The 20039-nt window shown below is 47.7% G+C and overlaps 1 protein-coding gene across 1 annotated transcript; it reads right to left on the reverse strand.

Annotated features, from left to right (window-relative positions):
• Nucleotides 1-4513: 4513 nt before the first annotated feature.
• On the reverse strand, nucleotides 4514-19554 carry SPRY4 (sprouty RTK signaling antagonist 4). Its single transcript, XM_054217129.1, has 2 exons — nucleotides 19407-19554; nucleotides 4514-8930 (listed from the first exon to the last, which is right to left on the reverse strand). Exon 2 carries the CDS (start codon nucleotides 8882-8884, stop codon nucleotides 7985-7987), a length of 900 nt encoding a protein of 299 aa, XP_054073104.1. The 5' UTR covers nucleotides 8885-8930; nucleotides 19407-19554; the 3' UTR covers nucleotides 4514-7984.
• Nucleotides 19555-20039: the final 485 nt, after the last annotated feature.

Raw genomic sequence — 20039 nt, forward strand, 5'->3', positions numbered from 1 at the left:
GCCTGTGTAGGCTGGTGGGTGACGGTCTGGCAGAAGCATATAGAAACCTGAGAGGCTGGAAATCCTGCCCGCTCGGTTTGGAAACTCTGCCCTATCCCCTTTGCTGTTTTCTGGGTTTAGTAGGCAGTGGGGATTGCTGGGTGGGGGGAGCGCTGAGTCCCGAGCTGTCGTTCAGCCCAAGCTGCTGCCGGGTGACTGCTGACCCAGTGCAAAATAGATGCAGCTGTCTTTTTTTTCTTTTTTTTTTTTTTTTTTTTTAAAAAAAAATCTTATGAAGAATATCTCCTCTAGTCATGCCTTTGACGGCTTTTTTGCAGCTTGCTGGTTATTTTTTTAACCTGTGATAACCCCTGAGGAAGTAGCAGAAGCCTTGGTGTGCCCAGGTTGGGTGCCCAGGGCTGCTTTCCCCAGGGCTACGATGGGCTCCAGTGGACCAAGCAGCTTCTGTGAACCCCTTTCACCCCAATTCTGCCTCCAAACCCAGCACCCGGTGTCCCTCTCGGGCCCCCGGGGTCTGTTGAAGGCGCGGGTGGCTCCGTGCCCCTCGTCCCGGAGGTGGCCAAGGCTGAGCCCCACTGGCGTGGGGTGCAAGAGGAGGGGAGAGATCCGCATCTCCCTGCTGGAAGGCTTTGCCTTGACCTTTACAGCCGTCTTGTAATGTCCCTGAAAAGGAAGCACTGGCTTTGTGTGGGAGCACAGGTGCCCTCTGAAGGGTCGTGGTTCTTCTCGGCTCTTTGAGGAGATCCTTAAAGTTTTACAGCGCTCGGTGGGGGTCGGAGCGGGCAGCCCGGTGATTCGCTGTCTCACACAGGAGGTTATTGTCATTAGGAAGTAAAACAAAATGTGAAGGCAATTTATCTTTATCCTGGCCATTTGTCTGCTGCTCACAAAAGGCCAAACTTCATCCGTGGGTGACATGTGCCGGTCTGTGGATCCCCTGCGAGGAGCCGGCTCCTTGTCCGGATGGGGCTTGGGACTCAGGGCTCTCCTTCCTGCTGTCATGCCCATTCACCACTGGTGTCTAATCTTGGCAATAGAAATTATTTATTACTGGGAAAGAAGCATCGCGGGAGCTGGTACCCGCCTGGGAGCAGCGCAGCCCTCCTCAGTGCCGCAGCCAGGCTCCTGCTTGCCATGCTTGCCCCAGCATCATGCCTGGAAATTCAAGACAGGAAAGAAAAGCTCCTGAACCAGCAGCATGATCATGGATGTGGTTCTGCTGACTTTTAATAACCCTTTTTTTATTTAAAAGACATACCAGACCTTGAATCCCTTATCTAATGTCCATGTAAACAGAGCAGAGGTGCTCACTGAGGGGAATGGCACTGAATAACCCCACTCCGGCTCCGTGTACGTACCTGTAGACCTGCAGGCATGTGTACGTGCGGTGGGACAACATTTCTAGAATTGCAAAGAACTGAAAAAAAAAAATATCCCTTCCTGGAGAAGCTTGGGCGGGTTGGTGTTGCAGCCCCCCACGAACCGCACGTGGGGGACGGGTTCTGCCCTGGCCCCGGGGCTGAGGGCGAGCGGTGCTGGGCACGTGGCCTGGGCGGGCCGCATCCTGCGGGTCCCCCATGGCAGGGTGCTGAGCAAGCCCTGCGCCCCTTGAGCCCCAGCTTTCCACCGGGCAGCCGATGCCCGCTGCAATTCCTGCCTTTTCCTGGATCCCGCCGCGTCTATTGTTCCCCTCGCTCTTGCAGAGGCGTCTCAGCATGGAAGAATGCGTCCTGCTCCCTGGCCAAAAAACAAACCACCTCCCAGCTGCCAGTGAATGAAAAGCCCCATCTTCAGGGCTTTATTTAGTCTTTGGTGTGAAGCCATATAATCGCTGCCTTTGTCTTCGAGGATGGATGCAACTTTGGCCCAGCGTCACTTGTTTGCTCTCCCTGTCCCCTCTTCCCGCTGCTGGCAGCGCCGACAAACCTCACATCTCATCACCGGTGGCTTTTTTTTTTTAAACCTTTGGAAAAATCTCAGCAGGTTTATTAAGTACATGTTTTAGCAAAATAGCTTTAAAGGAAACTTTAAAATTAGCTTTTTAGCTCATTTCTATAAGTTTCAGCCCATTCACTCAGAATTAATGCATTGCTTAATGGGTATTTTGGGTACTCTGATTCACTAGAAATTCTCTTTCTGGTCTGACCTCCAAGAGCTGTGGTTGCTTCGGAGCAGACAGTGAACTGGGAAGTCTGTTATTCTTTTAGCTCTGTAACTCTCTTTGCCACCTTATAACCTGTGCTCGTGCTGTTGGAATTGGTTCCCTTCAATGGCCAATTATTGAAAATGGTGTAAAAAATGATTTAAAAGAGGTGATAATTCTGATTGAAAAAATATTGCTTTAACATCTACTAGTCAAATCAACAAGAGTCCTCTGGTTCGCTTCCAGCAGAGAGACGTGAACGATGAGCTGATATTTTTAATGCTTTATGTGCAAGACATCAGTCAGTGTTGCCAAACTCTGATTTAAATTTATACATCCTGGCTCAGTCTGTTTGTTAAAAAAACAAAAACAACACACCACCACCAGCATAACAAATTCAGCGTCTTCTCCTTATTGCAGATTTTTTGGCATCAGATGTCATGATCTGTACAGTGTAGTTATTGTCTCTTTATCTGATCCAGTGACTAACTCAGCATTATTTTTTCAATAGTATTGTTTCAGGCCAGGTAAAGCACTCAGGTTACCTTCGCGGATGACACAAAACGTGGCGTGTCTTTTAATGAGTCATAGCTCCATAGTGCGTGCAAATAAATAACAGGAATGGTGAAAAATAACCTGGATAGTTTATTTTTAGCAGTCGAATGTGATGCTGGTGAGGTGGGAGGCAGCAGCCGAGGCCGGGGGGAGGTCGGGGTTTGTGTCCCGGTGGATGGGAGCCATGGATGCTCGGAATCCAGCCAGGGCACCGGCAACCGCTGTCGGCAGCACAGCCCCACCGGGGTAAATCATGCTGTAGGAGCAGCTCTGACTTTTTGTCTCTAAAAATAAATAATGGTGAAGGAAACAATGCCCGGCTCTTTGGTGAGGCGGCTGTAAGCAAGTGGCTGCTTGCATTGGCACGTGAGTGGCTCGGTGCTGTCCTCGGCGCGCTGTATGCTTGGTGCCGGTGGCTGCGTTCCCCCCACGCCAGTGGCTAGTGGGGCTGGGGCCACATCCTGCCCTGCACGGCCCTTTCCGGGAGGAGTCTGGGGCACCGCCGTAGCTGCGGAGAGCTAATATCGGTGTCAATGCGGGAAGGGTTTTGAATGACTTGGGGAAATGAAGAGGGTTTTCTGTCCCCTCCTGCTCCCTACGTGCAGAGGTGCCCCTCATCGTGGGTGGCCGAGGGTTGCAGGCACGGGTGGGTGATGGGGGGGATGCGGAGCCCTGCAGAGCACCTTGGGGGCAGCTGAGAGCTCCCCTCCTGTCCTGGACGCTCATAAATTAGGAAAATTATGCCTGCCTGAGGCCATGTACTTATGGTTTTATGAACGTTTGAATGAGAGCAAGAGGAGGAGCGGGAGGGGAGAGCCCCCTGGCCTTTTCCTCTGACCTCCAGCCCTGTCCTGCATGGTCCGTCCATCCTCGCTCCCTCGGGGTGGCTGTGGCGCTCGAGCGGACCCGTCTCGAACTGCCTGGTGTGCAAATACCACAGGCTCTGCTCCTGGCAATGAGAAGCACGACAGGAGGGAGCGGGTCGAGGGAGGCTCTGTGGGATGTGCCTCTCTGCAAAATCCCTCTCCGCGGTGCGTACCACTGACTTTGTGGGGTTTTTTTAATCTCCAGTCAAATTTTTGTACTACAAGTTGAGCTCTGGCCCTGTGGAAGAAGCAGCCTGACTTCAGTGCAAGTCTCCCAGGCATATGTTATAGGCGGAGGGAAGGAGAGAATTGCTCCTACAAGTGGACGGAGTAGGGTATTCTTGCTGAGGCTCTTCCCGGCTGCAGGTGACTTGAAGAATATTTAAATGATGTGCACCCTGATGAGCCAGGCTGTAGGGCAGAACAGCCCCAGCATCGCCCTGAGGTCCTCAGCTGGAATAAAATGGGACTGGAGAGCATCCTGGCGAGGGGCTGTGTGCCTTTGGGGCTCCCCCCAGCAGCGGGGCTCCCCTCGCTGAGGTGCGGGGGGCTGGGGGTGCCTCTTCCCCTGGGAAGCTCTGCCCCGGCCACGGCTTTCCCGTGTGGCACTGGTGGATATCACAACCATCACTGGTGCATAGCGGGATCTGCGATTCCCCTTCGGGTGGGGGGTGTCCGCACCCCCGCGCCAGCGTCCCCGGGGCCAGCGTGCCATCTGTATTACGAGTTCTCCCACCCGGGCTCTCCACTCCCTCGATCGCTCCTGCTGTGCGTAGTATCAAATATCTGATTTTGGGCTACTCTCTGCTTGTATTTTTAGAATAATTGCTATAAACATTCTTTGGGATTTTTTTTTCTAAAAACCACAACAGCCATTTATATATTTAACAATATATATTTATATATATATATATAATTTCTAGATCAGTACATTCATCAGTACTTGTTTTTCTTCACAAACAGAAGAACTCTTACAATAGTAGACTTTCTAAAATAAATACTATTAAAATAGAGCTTCAAAATAAATATTCTATACAAAGAAAACCTTCTGTGGTAACTTTTCAGGGTGTGTATGTGGTGGGGTGGCAACAGGAGAAGGGGGAAACCTTTATCGGCCTGTTGGAGCGTGGGAGGGGAGAGGAACACCCCGTGCTGCGAAAGGGCGAGGGCTCGTCGGGGTGGGAAACCCGGTGCCCGGGGAGCAACGGTGTGAATTTTGTAGCTGGTCCTTGTGCCCGGCAGGTGCTGGGACATAGGGTGCTGTGATGGTTTACTCGGCTGCTGAAGCCACTCTGCTGATGGTGAGCTCCAGCTCCGGGGACATGGTGTGGCATTGCCAATGCGTCATAAAGTCACCCCTTCTTGCTCTCTGGGCTTCTGTGTGTGGGCAGAGGAGAACACCCGGATACGAACGTGCTGCAGCAATTAGCAGTTGAAGGTGGTAAAGTCTAATTGCTCTGCCATCCTCCTCCTCCTCCTCCTCCAGAGCTGCTTTGCGGTGGCACAGCACCGGTCCCGGGGAGCCTGCCCTCCTCTCTTGCCTTCATGGCGCCACCGCACCGTGCCGACACGGCCGGAGAGCGCACATCCCTGTGCTAATTAGCAGCCATTCGTCAGTTTGCAAGGGGGGCACACGACCTGCAGGGAGGATGGCCAGAGCTGCCCCCTCCCTGCCCTCGCCGGGGCTGGGTTACACGGCACCGTGCCCGCGGTACGGCTGAGGGGTGGCAGGAGACCCAAGTACCTTAAAAAGGGATGGGGAACAGAGGCGTTGGGGTGGGGAAAAAGAAGGGAATAAAGACATTATTGACCGGAGACGTACCCTCCGCCAGCCCCGCGGTGCAGCACCACCGGCAGAGCCCCCGCTTCGGCTGCCCCGAGCCCTTCCGAGCCCTCTGCAAAGAGCTCAGTGAGTTTTTGCCGTGTGTTGGGCCAGGAGGTGATGGAGCAGAGTCCGGCCGCTGCGCCGGGAGGAGAGGGAGGGTCGCTCTGCTACATTTACCACTGCTCTAACACATCCACTAACGCTTTACAGCCTTCCAGCGCGGGATCGGCTTACACCATAGCAGGATTTATATATTAAAAGAAACCAACAGAGAAATAGTTTACAGCTATGTACAATGAAAGGAAATCCATAGGGGATTGCTGGGTGTATATACATGAGTGTAGATTGGCACAGTGGCGACCACTCCAGCGTTGTATTTGCTTGCAAGGACCATGCATCTAAACCACGGGCTTTGCTATTGCAGTTTTTCAGCACAGATCCCCCAGGAACAGCCGAGGACAGAGGGTCAAAAAGGCAAAACAACCATAGGTGGAGGCCGTTTGGATATGTATGGTCCCAGCAGAGGAGGGCAGCAGGTAAATAGCTCTCCTGCTGCGTTTTGTAGCCTGTTTGCATCATAGGAAAAGGTTTTCTCTTATTAAATACAATACCTTATACATTCGACCAACAGCTCAGCTAGTTTGGGGTTGGTTTTCCTTTTACCCTTTCCCTTCTCATTTGTGCAAGCTAACAGATACAGCTCTGGATCCCCACCTGCTTCCTTCTTTCTGGTGTCCCCATACAGTCAAGACAAGGATAAACCATAGGAATTGGTATCTGGTGACAGATGTAGTATCCCTTTTCCTATGATTTATCAGACACAAGCTAGCAAATGTTATAAATATAGAAAGTTGGTTGTTTTTTTTTTTTTAAATTCTCCATTCAATAAATATCTACAATTTAGCTTAACTAAACCCCAAGTCATCCAGGTTAAATGAATTCCTAAAACAAAAGACACCAGAACTCCCATCAGCATGCTCCTGCCAACCCTTACGCTCCAACTGTATTGCGGCCAAGCAAATGGGATTCCTGGAAATGCTACATGAGCTCTGCCTATTGCTTATCTAATTAGAGATGACATTTCACTGTCACTGCTGTGCATTTACGGAGGAAATTTCCTCTAATTAAAAAAAAAAAAAAAAGAGAGACTAGATCAGTTTTCTGCATGCAACAAGTACCTACCTACATATTACAGTGTTGCATGTTTGGACAAAGATTTTTCTTTAGCACCTTGTAGTTGTCAAGATAAAGGGGTTACTGCATCTCATGAGAATGCAGAACTGGCCCTAGGATGAGTGCACGGACAAAGCCAATGATATTCACTGACTGAAAACCACGGGCAAATTTCTTAAATACGTTCTCTTCCCTCCCCTGGCTTTCCCTAGCATTTGTTAATACTAAAATAAACATTAAAAGCACTCTCTACATTTAAAAAGACACACTTTTGGACAGAGGAGGCAAAAGTTGAACAGCAGCAATAGAGATGGGGGAACGGGCTGTACTTCAAGCGAATGCCATTCTTCCCCAAGACAAAAAAAAATTAAAAAGAACTTAATATTTAATGAGCAAAGAAGAGCTTGTTCCAGGAGAGGAGGTACTGGATTGATATCCCTATAAAAATATACCTATGTGTGTCCTATGCTTAGGTTTTTGTGACTTCTTAACAGAGCTTGAGAGGTTTAGAGAAGCAAACACTGAACGTCTTCACTTTGTGGAAATTAAGCCGCCCTTTGCTCCAGCAGTGGGGAGCAAGCGGCGCGCTGGGGAAACGGGATTCGACCACCATCCTTCTGGAGCGGGTTTGTAGTGTTGATGTAAAATTAATATTCCATTGAGTGAAACCTGATGCTACGGATCAGCTTACAGGGAGAACGACACGGTGTTGACACAACCGCCTGAACGCATTCTTCCCATGGAGGGAGCAACACTGCTACCATCTTGCTTTAAAAAAGAGGGTCCAAATCAACGTGGCCGGGTGGGTTCCAAGAAAGCTGAATGTCTGAATGTTAAGAGACCCTTAAGCAAGTGAACTGTATTTTTACTTCTGGCTCAAAATCTTTGAGGGACACAGAAAGCTTTTGAGAAACACGTACTTTGTGTGCAACTGGCCCTTCTAACGGTGTGCGGGTGGGGAAGGAGGGAGTGAACCCGTTGCCTTCAGCAGGCTGCTGGGAGCACACTGGAGTTTGGAAGGAAAGCAAAACCAAGCATCCCACCCTGAACGCGAATCCAGTGCAGCTTTCTGCAGAAGGGAGTAGGTATTGCTGGTGCTGCCGTGCCTGCCAAGCGAGCAGTTAATGGTTCTTGTGGTATGCAGGCATGGTGAGCAGCCGTCCGTCCCTCCGAACCGGGAGTTTTTAAGCAGCTGTACTTCACGATATACATAGGTTTTCAGCCTTCACTCTACATTATTAAGATTCCTCCTTTGGCCCCATCTATTTAAATTCTGACCAGTTCCAAAACCCTGAATAACCCAAAGTGCTTCAGTTTGTGGAAACAGTTGCTTCTGCTTTCTCCGAAGGCAAAAGGCTAATGTCATCCTCAGAACACAGGTTATTAAAAAGAGCCAACGCCACCCCCCGTCCTCCCAAACTATCAAAAGGGCTTTTCTGGCCTGCTTCCTTTGCTCTCCGGCAGTGCCTTGCAAATGACACTGTTTGTGTTTTTGCATCTGCATCCGGGCCGGCTCACTTGGTCGTAGCATCTCTGGGACAGCTTGACGCAGCCGGTGGCTGGCAGGTAGCAGAGCAAGCAAGGGAGCACCAGGGAGAGGGCGCTCATGAAGGACCAGCGGGCGCAGCAGTTTGAGTGGGAGCAGGAGCAGGGGTGGTCAGCACACGTGCCCTCGTCATCCTCGTTGGTGCAGTGGTAGAAGACGCCCTTGACGAGACACATGCAGGTGGAGTAGTTGACCAGGTTCTGTGCCGAGCAGAGGCACTCTTGGTTGCACACCCAGCAGGAAGGCAGAGTCCGGGGCAGCGCGCACTCCTTACACTTGCATTTCCCACAGGCTTCGCACAGTAGAAAGTGCTTGTCCAGTTCCTGAGACACGGGTCCCTTCAGGTCCAGGGGTTTGCAGTTAATCACCTTGGGCTGTATGCGAACCGCTCGGGGGGAGGACTGCTCCGCCACAGGTGCTGGGGCCATGTGGTCCAAGAGCCTTTGGTCTGAAGACGTGCTGCTGCTGCTGCTGATGGAGCTGGGACGCCCGCTGAAGGAAATCCAGGGGTGGGTGACATCCTGCTCACACCGCTGCAGGTGCTGGTTGGTCAAGACCAGTTCATGGGGGGCTCGGGGACGCTTCTGGGCTGCCAGCTGGGAAGCGGTGGGGTTGTCGGTGTAATCGTTCTCGATGTGAGTTGTCTTCATTTGGTCAATCGGCAGGATGGTGAGCGGATGCTGCAGCCGCCCATAGGGGATCCGGCTGTCCAGCAAGGGCTGGACCATCACAGAGTTGGGGACAACGGTGATGTTGTGGGGAATCCGGGGCTCCATTGATAAAGCAGTCTGATTACTGGTGAAAAATCTGCTCTTAAGTGTCCTGGGGGAAGGAAAGGAGAAAGAAAAAGGGGTGGGGGAGAGAAAGAGCACATGGTTATTGAGTTACCCTGTGGCCTCAGCCCAAACAGGACTCTTTACTGAGGCTGGTTATTATGCAGAAGGTCTTACAAGGTAAAATTTTGTGCGAGGGAGTCAGAGCACTCGCCCTGGTGTAAAGTGCATCACCCTTCCTTTGCTATCGTGCTCCTCTCCCTAAGCTTGGCCATATACAGCTCCTCTGATCCTGTGAGGGCTGCCACTACGGTGGGCCCCTCAAGTGCCCGACCATCATTTTTACTGAGGAAAAGCACATCTTAGGGTTACTGGTGTACATTCACACGTATTTTTGTGAGCAAACTGCCTGAAATGCCTTATCTAAGGTTCAGGGTTTTTCCTCAGTTGACTCCGATCCCTAAAAAACCTGATGCAAAATCGTGGCTCGCGGGAGCCTTGGCCCGATACGAAAATGCTGCGGAGCACGGGGCTGAGCACTTGTCCTCGCTAACCCAGGACCTGCCTGCGGGAGGGTGGCTCGGCTTCGGCGGGGAAGTGTCCGGTCTCCGGCGGGAGTTGCTGGTTTCAAAGGCTGCTTTCAGCCCTGCTGCGGGAGGTGGAAGCTCTTGCTCAGCAGCTTGTCCGGTTGCAAACCAGGGTGGGAGTGGACAGGTCCAGGGCTCAGACTTGACATGTCACCTCGCGCAGGTAATGAGGCACTCTTCGTCAAAACACTAAGTGGACTAATATCTAGTTGAAGCGCTGGTTACTAGCTATGCTAGCTAAGCTGTGTACTGCCGCAGTCTCTAATTTCATTGAAAGAGTGCAATTTATCCTGGAGTCGATCCAAAGATTCAGCAGCGGCGTAGGACAAGAAACCACAGGAAGTAACTAAACTTAAATCAAAGAACGGAAACGACTTGGTTCAAATTTAGAAAGTGCACATTGTTTTCTAGTAGATGTGCCATTTCCTCACGGGGTGACCTTTATTCATCAATAATATAATGTTGGAGATCAGTTTAAAGAAGCGGGGAGTAAAGCTTCAGAGCGAGTTGCAGGAGGGGAAAAGCTTCTGGTATCAAGCAAAAGGAAATAGCGAACAGCCTAAGGCATTGCCAGTTGTTTGTCTTCAGACAAACAAATTAACCTTTTCCAACAGCATGAAGGATTTTAATATTACAGTAGCCTGAAAAAAGTCAGGAAAAAACTGCATCCAGCTACGACCAACTCACACATGAGAAATGTGTGTGTGTGACTAAATGTACAGCTCTCCTGCAAGAGCATATCCACCCCCCCAATTTAATACAGTGCTACAAAAATTGGAGCAGGAACTAATTATGCATTTTTGGAAGGAGAAAGGGAAGTGCATTTTTACCCACTGAAAAACGTTACTAGAGTCCACTATTACATTGGTAAATCGTTGCTTGGATAGATCACTTGGCATCTGAGGGGCTGAAGCTCTGCCAGTTCTCCTGAGATGGATGGGAGAGGGGCTGCCGCCGGGGCAGGGAGGCCGGAGCAGCAGCCCCTGCTCAGCACGGCACATACTGCTCAGGACGAGCAGGAAGAAGCGCTTTATCTAGCAGTAATGAATCATTATTGTAATGCAGCTCCTTATGCTGTTGCTCTTCACTAGTTAAAATTCTCTGCTGGGTCTTGGCCATTCATGCAAATTTTTTTTTTCATTATTCATAGCTCATTGACATCCTGACTCGAGAAACAAGAGAGTTTTTAAAGCATCTATTCTTATTTACCGTATGTAAAAAATAAAAAGAAGCAATGATTCTGACAACTGTGGGACATGCAGAGGGAAAAATTGATTCTCTTTTGTACATCAGAATCCAGTGTCACGATATAAAAAATAGTTCAATAGATAAAAGTGCTTCAAGCCAGAGTTTAACAAAATAGCCAGTTCTGCATCGGCTGGGTGCTGTGTTTGCAGGAAGACTTTGACTTCACAGTTGTTTTGTTATTTTTAAGGAGGGAGATGCAGCTGTTTTGGCTGGCCAGGGTAAGTGCAGCAGTGCAGATCTTAGCTGGGAGGTCGCTGGAGGAAATGGTGGCACGCTGAGCGATGCTCCGAGCCTGTCTGTCTGCTCCTGCATGTCACCGGCAGCGCTGCCTTCGTTGCCCCTCCAGAATTTTTAAATAACCTCCAGCACGGGGCTCTGTGCTCTGGCCTAACCTTGGTCCCACTTGTTACCAAGTCTCTGGAGTCTGGTCCATCCGCAGAAGGTTTAGGCTGGGTGCACGGACCGTTATTTATTCCAAGGTGCGCTGTGTGCCAGCGCCTGTGTTGAGCAGAGCTCTTTAGCCCTTAGGCAGCATCCGCCGCCTCTGCCGATGCGGCGAGGCTGGTCCGATGCTGCTTTTCCCCGACACGGCAGCTCTGAGCCAGGGTGGCATGTTGAGGGTGTCCTGCATCGCTGGTGGCACCCGTGGGGAGCCCCTCGCCCCGGCAAGCAGCAAGCGGGAGGGCCCCCCCCAATTCCCCAGGACAGGAGCTGGCATTTGCGCTTTCTGTTAACTCTGTAGTTGCACATTCTGCAATGGTGCTGAGCTGGCAATGATGTCATGTAGCAGTTAGGTCATCAGGTTAATTTGGAGCGGGATTATAGCCACCGGCACTCTTAAAACACCCAACCCCCTGGTACACAGACATGGCCATATGCGGGCAGACATTAAGAGATGGCTTAACTGAGATAATGCTAATCAGGATTTCCGAGTCGATTATCACAGAAAGGAGATGAACCCTGGACCAAACACCACACTTTGGGATAGTTAATGCTGAAAATTATTCATAATCTATTTTCATTATAATGCTGTTTCAAATTGTCTAACAGGCAAACTACTGCAGAGCAAGGGGAATGGAAGCCCTGGCTCGGCAAACTCAAAGACCCAGCAGATATTTGGGCACAAGATCTACTTGGATAAAACCTCTGGAGAGAAGACAGCCAAATAAGACCCAGGTCTCCTAATTCCCAGATCCCTGCTCTGGACATAAGGTCTCTCTTGCTGAAGATCACCTTGAAAACACCATACATACACACCCCACCAGTTTTTGGTGCTAGGACACATGGTCCTTCAACTTCTGCCCTGCCTTCTTGCTCCTGAGCAGAGGATTTCCACAGTTAACTGCTCTCCCCTTTTGAGCTACACTTAAGGGACATAAATTTCTGATATTTATGGAATTTTCCAAGGACCGTGACTACATTGCTGCTGATGGTCTTGCTGCTAGAAGTTTCAGCGGTGCAGTAAGATTGCTGGTGACAGATCCAGGTCAAACATCTCCAGTGCTGAACTAGAGAGTGAGCTGGGTGGCGTTCGTTGTGCAAGGAGGTTCTCCTCCATTGGGATCTGCTCAGGTGACAATGACAATATTTTATGGTGTGGTTGCTTCAGTTTTTGTGTCTGCGTGCTTCCACTGGCACGTGCCTTGAGCACACCTTTCCCTGAGCTGTTTCTGCTTTAAACTTTATGTCTGCATCCCATGAAAAGAAAAACTTCAGCAAAATGTACTAGGTAGCTGTGTATGTGCACAGCGCTCCAGCTCTCATGGCAGAGAAGAGGAATCCAGGGAAGTTCTCAGGTTAAGGACTCGTGCTGGATCAGAAGCAAGTCAAGAAGCCAAACTGCTCCCGTGACACCTTGCAGGCTGAGGTGTGCCTGCCTGGGTATGTGGATGGATCCTGGGGACTTCCTTGGAAGATCCCCAAAGGCATCAGAACTTGACCATTTTTGGTTGGCGTGTTCCCCACAGGGACCTACGTAGCTGCAACAAGTCTGAAACTGTTCCAGGATGACAGGAACAGCACAAGCAATTCACCCTTTGAAAGGCAGTTGGTTTGCAGGCAGATATAAGGATACGAGATACTCCTGTAAACAATCACGAGGTAAGATGTCCGCTCAGCAGCAGGAAAGCTCATTCCCACTGCAGAAGCAAGACGCCTTGCCCTTTTTCACCTCCCTTTCCATCTCCCTGCCAGGAAACCTTCATGCACACAGGGCGTTTGTCAGCAAGGACAACATTGCCTTGAGCAGCAACGTTGGTATCTTAGAAACTGCAGCTTCTGTTCCAGCCACGTCTCCCCTCAAAATTAGTGTTTGGGGTGACCTGGCAGAACTTAAGACCTTGAAAGGGGTGTAACCTTGGGACTCTGCATTGGCTCTGAAGTCCTGTGCAGGTGAGCAAGGTGGGGTTCATAGTGGTCAACTGTGTCTTGTAGTTGCTGGCATTGGCTCAGATGTTGAAGTGACTGAATTCAGCGTATGGCACATGGAAGTGGCCACTGCATGTCTGAAGCAGCCCTAGGTAGAAGTGGTGACAAACGTGAGCAACTTTGGTTGGGAAGGAAAGCAAGAACGAACAGGCTGAGATGTCCATGTCCCCCTTTCCCCACCTTTAGAGGGCCTGAAGCTGCCTGTGGCAGCCAGTCTGGCTAACCAAGAAGGGGCTGGTTACTAAAGATTAGCTGCACGTGTCAAAACCCCTAAGAAAGAACATTTCTGCTCAAAGGGCTCATCTGCTGTGGTAAGAAAGGCCTGAAGTCCATTCTTACCAGTGTTGTGAACAGATCTTCTCTTTCTGGCAATGGCAGTTGTGTGCTGCTTGCAGACACTGAATTAATTGCTCAGATTGAACAGATTTATTATAACAAGATGTGTCATTTGAAGAAAACTGAAGCTTAAAAAGAAGAAAAATGGAAGAAGAGATAATAACAAAGCAGAGTAGAAGATTTAAGATACTTAAGCACCATAACTTTGCAGAAGCTACGAAGCTTTATGTAGTGCCTTTGCTGGCCACTGCGCTAACCCAGCCTGACTGTAAATTGCATTTTAATTGAGGAAAAAATGCCATACAGAATACTTGTAAACAAGGTTAGTTAATCTTGGATCACCAGTAATTACAGACATATTATAGCATTAATGTAGGCACAAATTCACTGGTTGCAATTGTACAGGCAATTTTCTGAATGTAGACAACAGGAAGAAAAATTCATGATTATGTTCTTACATTTATTCATTCTTTAGAGGTCGGTGAAACAATGAAGTTCTTTTCAAAGCAGAAATGTCAACAAACTCCCATGTAGAGAAAATTTCTCTTCCCCCATGCCATCCAGGGACTGTATGGTTGCTCACCACATACAATTTTCAAGTCAAAATATACTTCCTTCCAAGTGAGCAAAATTGGATTCAAAAGTCAAGTTCATAAGTGTGCTGCAGTGCTTGTTTCATCTCTTCATCAAGATACTGCCAATTTAAAATTACTATTGTACTAGATAATTACAAGTCCTAAAGCTGTAGGAAACCAACCGTTATTTTAAAGTGTTTTGGTATTACTTCAGAGTCGAAAGTTTTGTAAGATTCTTTAGTCATATGAAATTAAAACAGAAGTGATCTTATATTTGAATAGGATTTTGAACTTGTCTATGTAATTTTATAGAAAGCTACCTCCTTGTAGGCAATTCCATGAGAAAGTCATATAAACCCCCAGGAAAGCTCATTCTCATTAATGTCTGCAGAACAATTTCTGAAGCAACAAGGTTCCAGTACTTTTATTTTCCAAGTGGAGTTGAATAACTTGTCTTCCAGTTACTAAAAAACCAAAATGTATCTTGACTTACATGTCTAATGAGTGCAGACATATATAGTGTTTATAACTGGCTCGGTTACCTATTAGTTAATAATTTTAATAAGTTCTTTCTCACATGTTTTATGACATTCTAGATGTATGCAGTAACAAAAGAATAGTGAGAATAGGGGACTTGGAGCCCAGAATCGGGTCCCGTATGGAAGCAATTCTGCAAATCCCAGCCCTGAGAAGCACTGGTGTGACCCTGACACATCCCCCGTGCCCACAGCCCTGGGGAAGGCAACAGGAAAATGGGAAAACATGCTCCCATGACCCACCTCCTGCCCACCCTGCACCAGGTACGAGGTACTGCAGCTTTGCCCAATCCAAGGCTGAAAGATGCAGAAAATGTCAATGTGCAGATGCTGATGTGCTGAGTCTGAACTCAGTCTTAGATGTCGTAGGACAGAAATGCCCCAAACGTGGTGCCTGGAGCGTGTTTGCTAATAGACAGACCACCAGTGTGATCAGAGAAGTAACGTAGCCACCGTCAGCTCTTTCTATCCTTTGTAATCTGCAAGTACCAGATGAGGGGTCACTTTACCCCCTTCTAATGAATTACGCCTTAATTACACCTCACGAGCAGCCTGTGCCTTCTGTTGTGTCTGAGCAGCACCGGTGTCAGGGAAGAGCTGTTTGCGTCGGCAATCCAGGCCTTCTCCTGGGAGTGCTGGCGCCGCATTGTCCCCTGCGTGTTCTGTAATGGTGTGGGTGCTCCCTCTCTTGAGCCTGGAATGTTGGGGAGCTGCTGAACATGCAGCTGGGGCAGTGCTGCCCATCGCTGGGGCAGTGGTGGCCGGCTCCGAAACATCTCTAATGGTTATAATGGTACTAGGTGGGATGGAGAGTAATGGTATGGAAAGAGTTGCCTTCTGCCTTCTTACCATAACCTAGAGAAGCTTTTCTAGCAGGGTAAAATAAACTTGAGTTTTCAATAAGGTTTCCAAGAATTTTCCAAATCCTGAAGCACCACAAGCTATTGTGAAGAAGGGATAAAAATTTGCCGGAGAGAGATGCCGGGCACTGGGGCTGCATTAGGGTCTGAACTTCTTGCTGGAGTTTTGCTTTGTGTCAGCGATGGTGAGGGGATGGACCAGAGACCTCTGGACCTCCTCACCTAACAGCAGGATCACACCTCCTCTTGGTTACTATGCTACTAGACCTGTTATTATCCATGCAAAAGCTGAATTACAGTCTCTGAAAGAGATGTGACAATCACCTCTTCAAGATTAACATATTTGTAGTAATAGTTGCCGTAAACGTACTGCAGAAATTTGCCTATTTTCTTTGCTATATGGGAAATGTGAATTTCTGAGACAATGGGGCAACAGGAAGACAATTAAAAAACAATAGAATCTTTACAGATACATCTGCATACAAAGAAATTATCATAATTGAAAACAATATACTTTGAAGTAGTATAATGTCAAGGGAGGCCATATATTCCAAGGCCTGTGCAAGTCAACCCCGTTCAGAATTGATGGTAAACAATGCAAAATTCCTTTTATGCTTTTAGAACAGTCATGACTATTCTGTATCCTGAGGTGGTTTGGTTACACAGACTAGAAAACCTTGTCTAGGAAGTGTTGATGACGGCTGCATCCCCGCTTTGGGGATGTGCACAAGCCCTGCCTCACTGGCTCTGGCACCGCGCTGGAGGCCAGGACTCCCAGCAGTTTATAGGCGTTTGGAGAAGAAAGAAATACCCTGGACACACACTGAAAATGAATCCAGGGTGTCTGGTGTAAGACCTGTCCTTGCTATCAAAAAATACTTGCAAATTGAAGATCCATAGGGCTTCATAGAGTATATGCACCATGTGGGGCTGGCCTGGTGGAGCAGCGAGCTGGGACCAGGCAGGTGCTCGGCCAGGACTCGCTCCCACCACAGCAAACAAGAGGGATCAATAAAGGACTCAATCCCAAGTCCCCACAGAGGAGGAGCTGGTGATAGGGGAACGAATTCTGCCATTGCCTTTGTCTGGAATTAAGGACATCCTCTTGTCCAGACCTCCCGGCAGCGACGAGGGACATGCTGCTACTGACGGAAATCAAAAGGTTCAATAAAAGCTTTTAATGAGGGAAGACGACACTGGAAGTTAAAGGAGACCTTTCAGTAAGCATATGTTTTTAATGTGCGATTAAGAATAATATATAATGTCGGAGTTCATTAAGACTGAGTTAGGCTGTCTGAATTTTGAGTCAAGCTGTAAATGCTTTAAAAAAAAAAAAGAAGCTTTTTTCTATAGTGTGTATTAATATTAACAAAATATTGATGTTAATTCTTTTTATTCCTTGTCTTAGCAGCCTTATCTATCTAAGGACAGCTAGAATTTTCTCTACAAGTAACAAGGGAAAAAAAATTAGAAAGCTTATTAGGGAAACCTGCCATTTTTAAAACGAGACACTAAATTCTTGCCAGAGCGTGGAAATTCAGAAGCTGGGAAATGAGACCTGTAGACTTCCAAGAAGCTGTCTCTGTCCAGCTAAAGCCTGTTCCTGTGATGCGAGTGAATAAAGCACATTTTGGCCTAGTAATGTGCAGATCTCTAGGGACTCAAATTTCTTAGTCAAGGCTTTTTATTGGCTAAGAACATTTATTTTAAGGCCAGAAAACTAAGCTCAGATATGATCTAATAAGCTAATGGTACTAAGTGATAACCGTATTAGAAGGATTTTGTATTTTCTTAAGGAAATACATTGTATCACATTTGAAAAGAATAAAAAACAAACAATATTTGTGCAACTGTTTGCCTATGAAGAGGCAGTTTTCAGTACTGGGCCGAATTTGGGAAATTGTATAGCAATATGATCAATGAATTTTTTGGTTTTACAGTTAATATTTGGAACACTATCAGAACTAATTGGAATATGGAATATCAGAACTAATTGCAATATTTGGAAAACTAATCAGAATTAATTATTGCTGTAGTGTTGCAAGGGTTGTAAATTTAATTTCACTGAAGTCTGATAACAGGATTTTTTTTTTTTTGGGGGGGGGGGGGGGTAGGGGGGAATTGCTTTTTGAGATGTTGCATTTCCCAGTATGATTTGGGAATTAGTCACGATTCCATGAAAACAGCTTTTGTTTTGCTGTTTCAGGAGGAGAACAAATAATTTCTCCCCTGCGCATACCTCACGGGGAATTTCAAAAGGACTGCAGTATTCAGAAATAGTCCTTTTAATTTTATAATACCAATATAGAGTCCCTTCTAGCAACAGAAAACACAGTAGCCCATGGAAAATGGCACATTTATCAATGAGACATCCCCAGTGGGGTTCCAATAACTGAGAACAACCCCTCCTCCTGCTATCATTCATTTTTATATGGAGAAGGGGGAAGCCAGTCATCAGGATCATTGTGATTCAGTGCACAAATTGGAGCTTTATTCTTTAACCCAAAATAAAGAGAGAGGGGGGAAGCCTTAATATTGGGAAAGCTGGGTTTCTCTTTACCTAATTAAACAGTAATTCCTGAGCTGATTTTTGACATCCTGTACCCTTAGCATGGCAGGGAAGAAAGGCAGCAGCTGAAGAAGTTTTAAAGAATCTAGAACATGCCTTTTCTACTCCGGATAATTCAGTGATGCTTTTCCTTTTCTCTTTCTTTCTCTCCTTCACCCTTTAAAGAAAAAACTTATGGCTATAAAAGATTTAAATCAAGAAATCAGACCTGTGGGCACTTGAAGAAAAAGAGTGAAGCCTTTTCGTCCTGTGATTAATGCTTGTATTCATTTGCACTTCCATTTCCAAGGTCTGCATTTCCAGTCCTGCTTTCCTCTAAGACCTTTGTGCCTTTTATATGCCCTTTTCTGTTTTTCCCATTCCCCTTCTGATAATGAATTTTCAGAACATGTCGTCTCTAGGCTTGTCTTTCTGTGACGCCAGGACTGGTACCAGAAAATAAAATCCTGGCTTATCTTTGCTACGCAGTTCGTAGAGAAGAGCACCAAGACAGGGTTTTCTTCCATATATAGTGTATTTCATATACCTTTATGAAATTATTCTAGGTACACATTTTTATTACTTATCTAGCCTTTAAAATATATAATCCATCCAGATTTAAAACCAAAGCAACCAAGTGTACAGCAAGACAGGGAAGAGAACAGTGATGGAATAAGGCAACGAGGCCAAAAAAAGAAAAAAAAAAAAAAGACAGTTGCATGAAATAAAATGCTAAAGAGCAAAGGTCATGCAGGAAAGATCTGACACACCAGTGGTTGATCTCTGAAGTGTCCTATTATGGAGACAGCTCAGAACTACTTGACACTAACAAGACACAAGGCTTTGGAAAAAGAGAGGAAATGCGTATAATCAGTTCTCATATTCCAAAGCAAGAAATATTCAATTCTTACTTGTCTGCCCAGGTAACCATGTATTTGTGCTCCTTTTTTGGGGAAGGAAGAAGGGATGAAGGAGAAGACATCCCATCAACAGAAAGAGGAGCCTTATTCTGCTGTAAAAGCCCTGCAAATAAACCCAACGCAAGTATGGTGAAGCCTGCCTGCCATATACATACACCAAATGCAGATGTTGATGAAAGAACACAGAAGAGAGGTATAAATAAGAAAGACAGGAACACAAATGCAAATTCTGCAAGAAACAGGATATTTCTTCAGAATACAAAGTCTCCTTTAGGTTGTGAAGCACCAGGCAGCTATCCACTGTATATAATTATAGATAATTGCTGTTAGAAAAGTCATAGTCAGAAACATGGTTATGATCAGTGATCTTCAAGGCACTAGATGAATACATCTAGAAAGAGCGCAAGATTTTCCCTCGGGGAGCAGGCTTTATTTTTTCTAGTTAAAAATATTTAACATTTGCTGGCAAACACAGATCTCGTACTTACTTTAAGTAATTCAGCTAAGACCATCTCTCCACAGGCGAGTTAATCCTAAATCCGAGGCGGACGAGGGGGGCTGGACCTGGGAAAATCCTGGCAGAAGCCGCTGGAGCTGCGGGAAGGGACCTGCGAGCGCGGCGCTGTCAGCGGCAGCCGCGATGCTGCAACCGCCGCTGCCTGGGAAAATGGCTATTTTATGAATGGGAGGGCAGCGCCTCCTTCTGCGCATGCGCGGCCTCCCGACTCTATGAATGGGTGGGCACCGGGGCGCCACCGCGCATGCTCGGCTGCCTTTTTTATGAATGGGGGGCTGGAGAGGAACTTGTTGCGAGTTGCGGAGGACGGAGACGGCTTGCGCTTTTTTTTTTCCTTTTTTTTTCTCCTTTTTTTTTTTTCTCCTTTTTTTTTTTTTATGAATGGAGGGTAGCGGCAGCTGCGCATGCACCGCGCCCCCCGCCCGGGGCTGGAGGTAACGGCGGTGGCCGCCGCCGCGGGGGAAGTGGGGGGCACCGCTCTCCCGGCCGTTGGGGGGGCCCCACTGACCCCCCTCTTCCCCTGCGGGCTGCCCCGGCCACCCCTCTGCTGGTATCGCCGGTAGCCGAGAGTAGCCGTCAGGATGTCCCCAGCCCTTAGCAGAGC

This window comes from Rissa tridactyla, chromosome 11, assembly GCF_028500815.1.
Source record: "Rissa tridactyla isolate bRisTri1 chromosome 11, bRisTri1.patW.cur.20221130, whole genome shotgun sequence".
In the NCBI taxonomy this organism is placed as follows: Eukaryota; Metazoa; Chordata; class Aves; order Charadriiformes; family Laridae; genus Rissa; species Rissa tridactyla.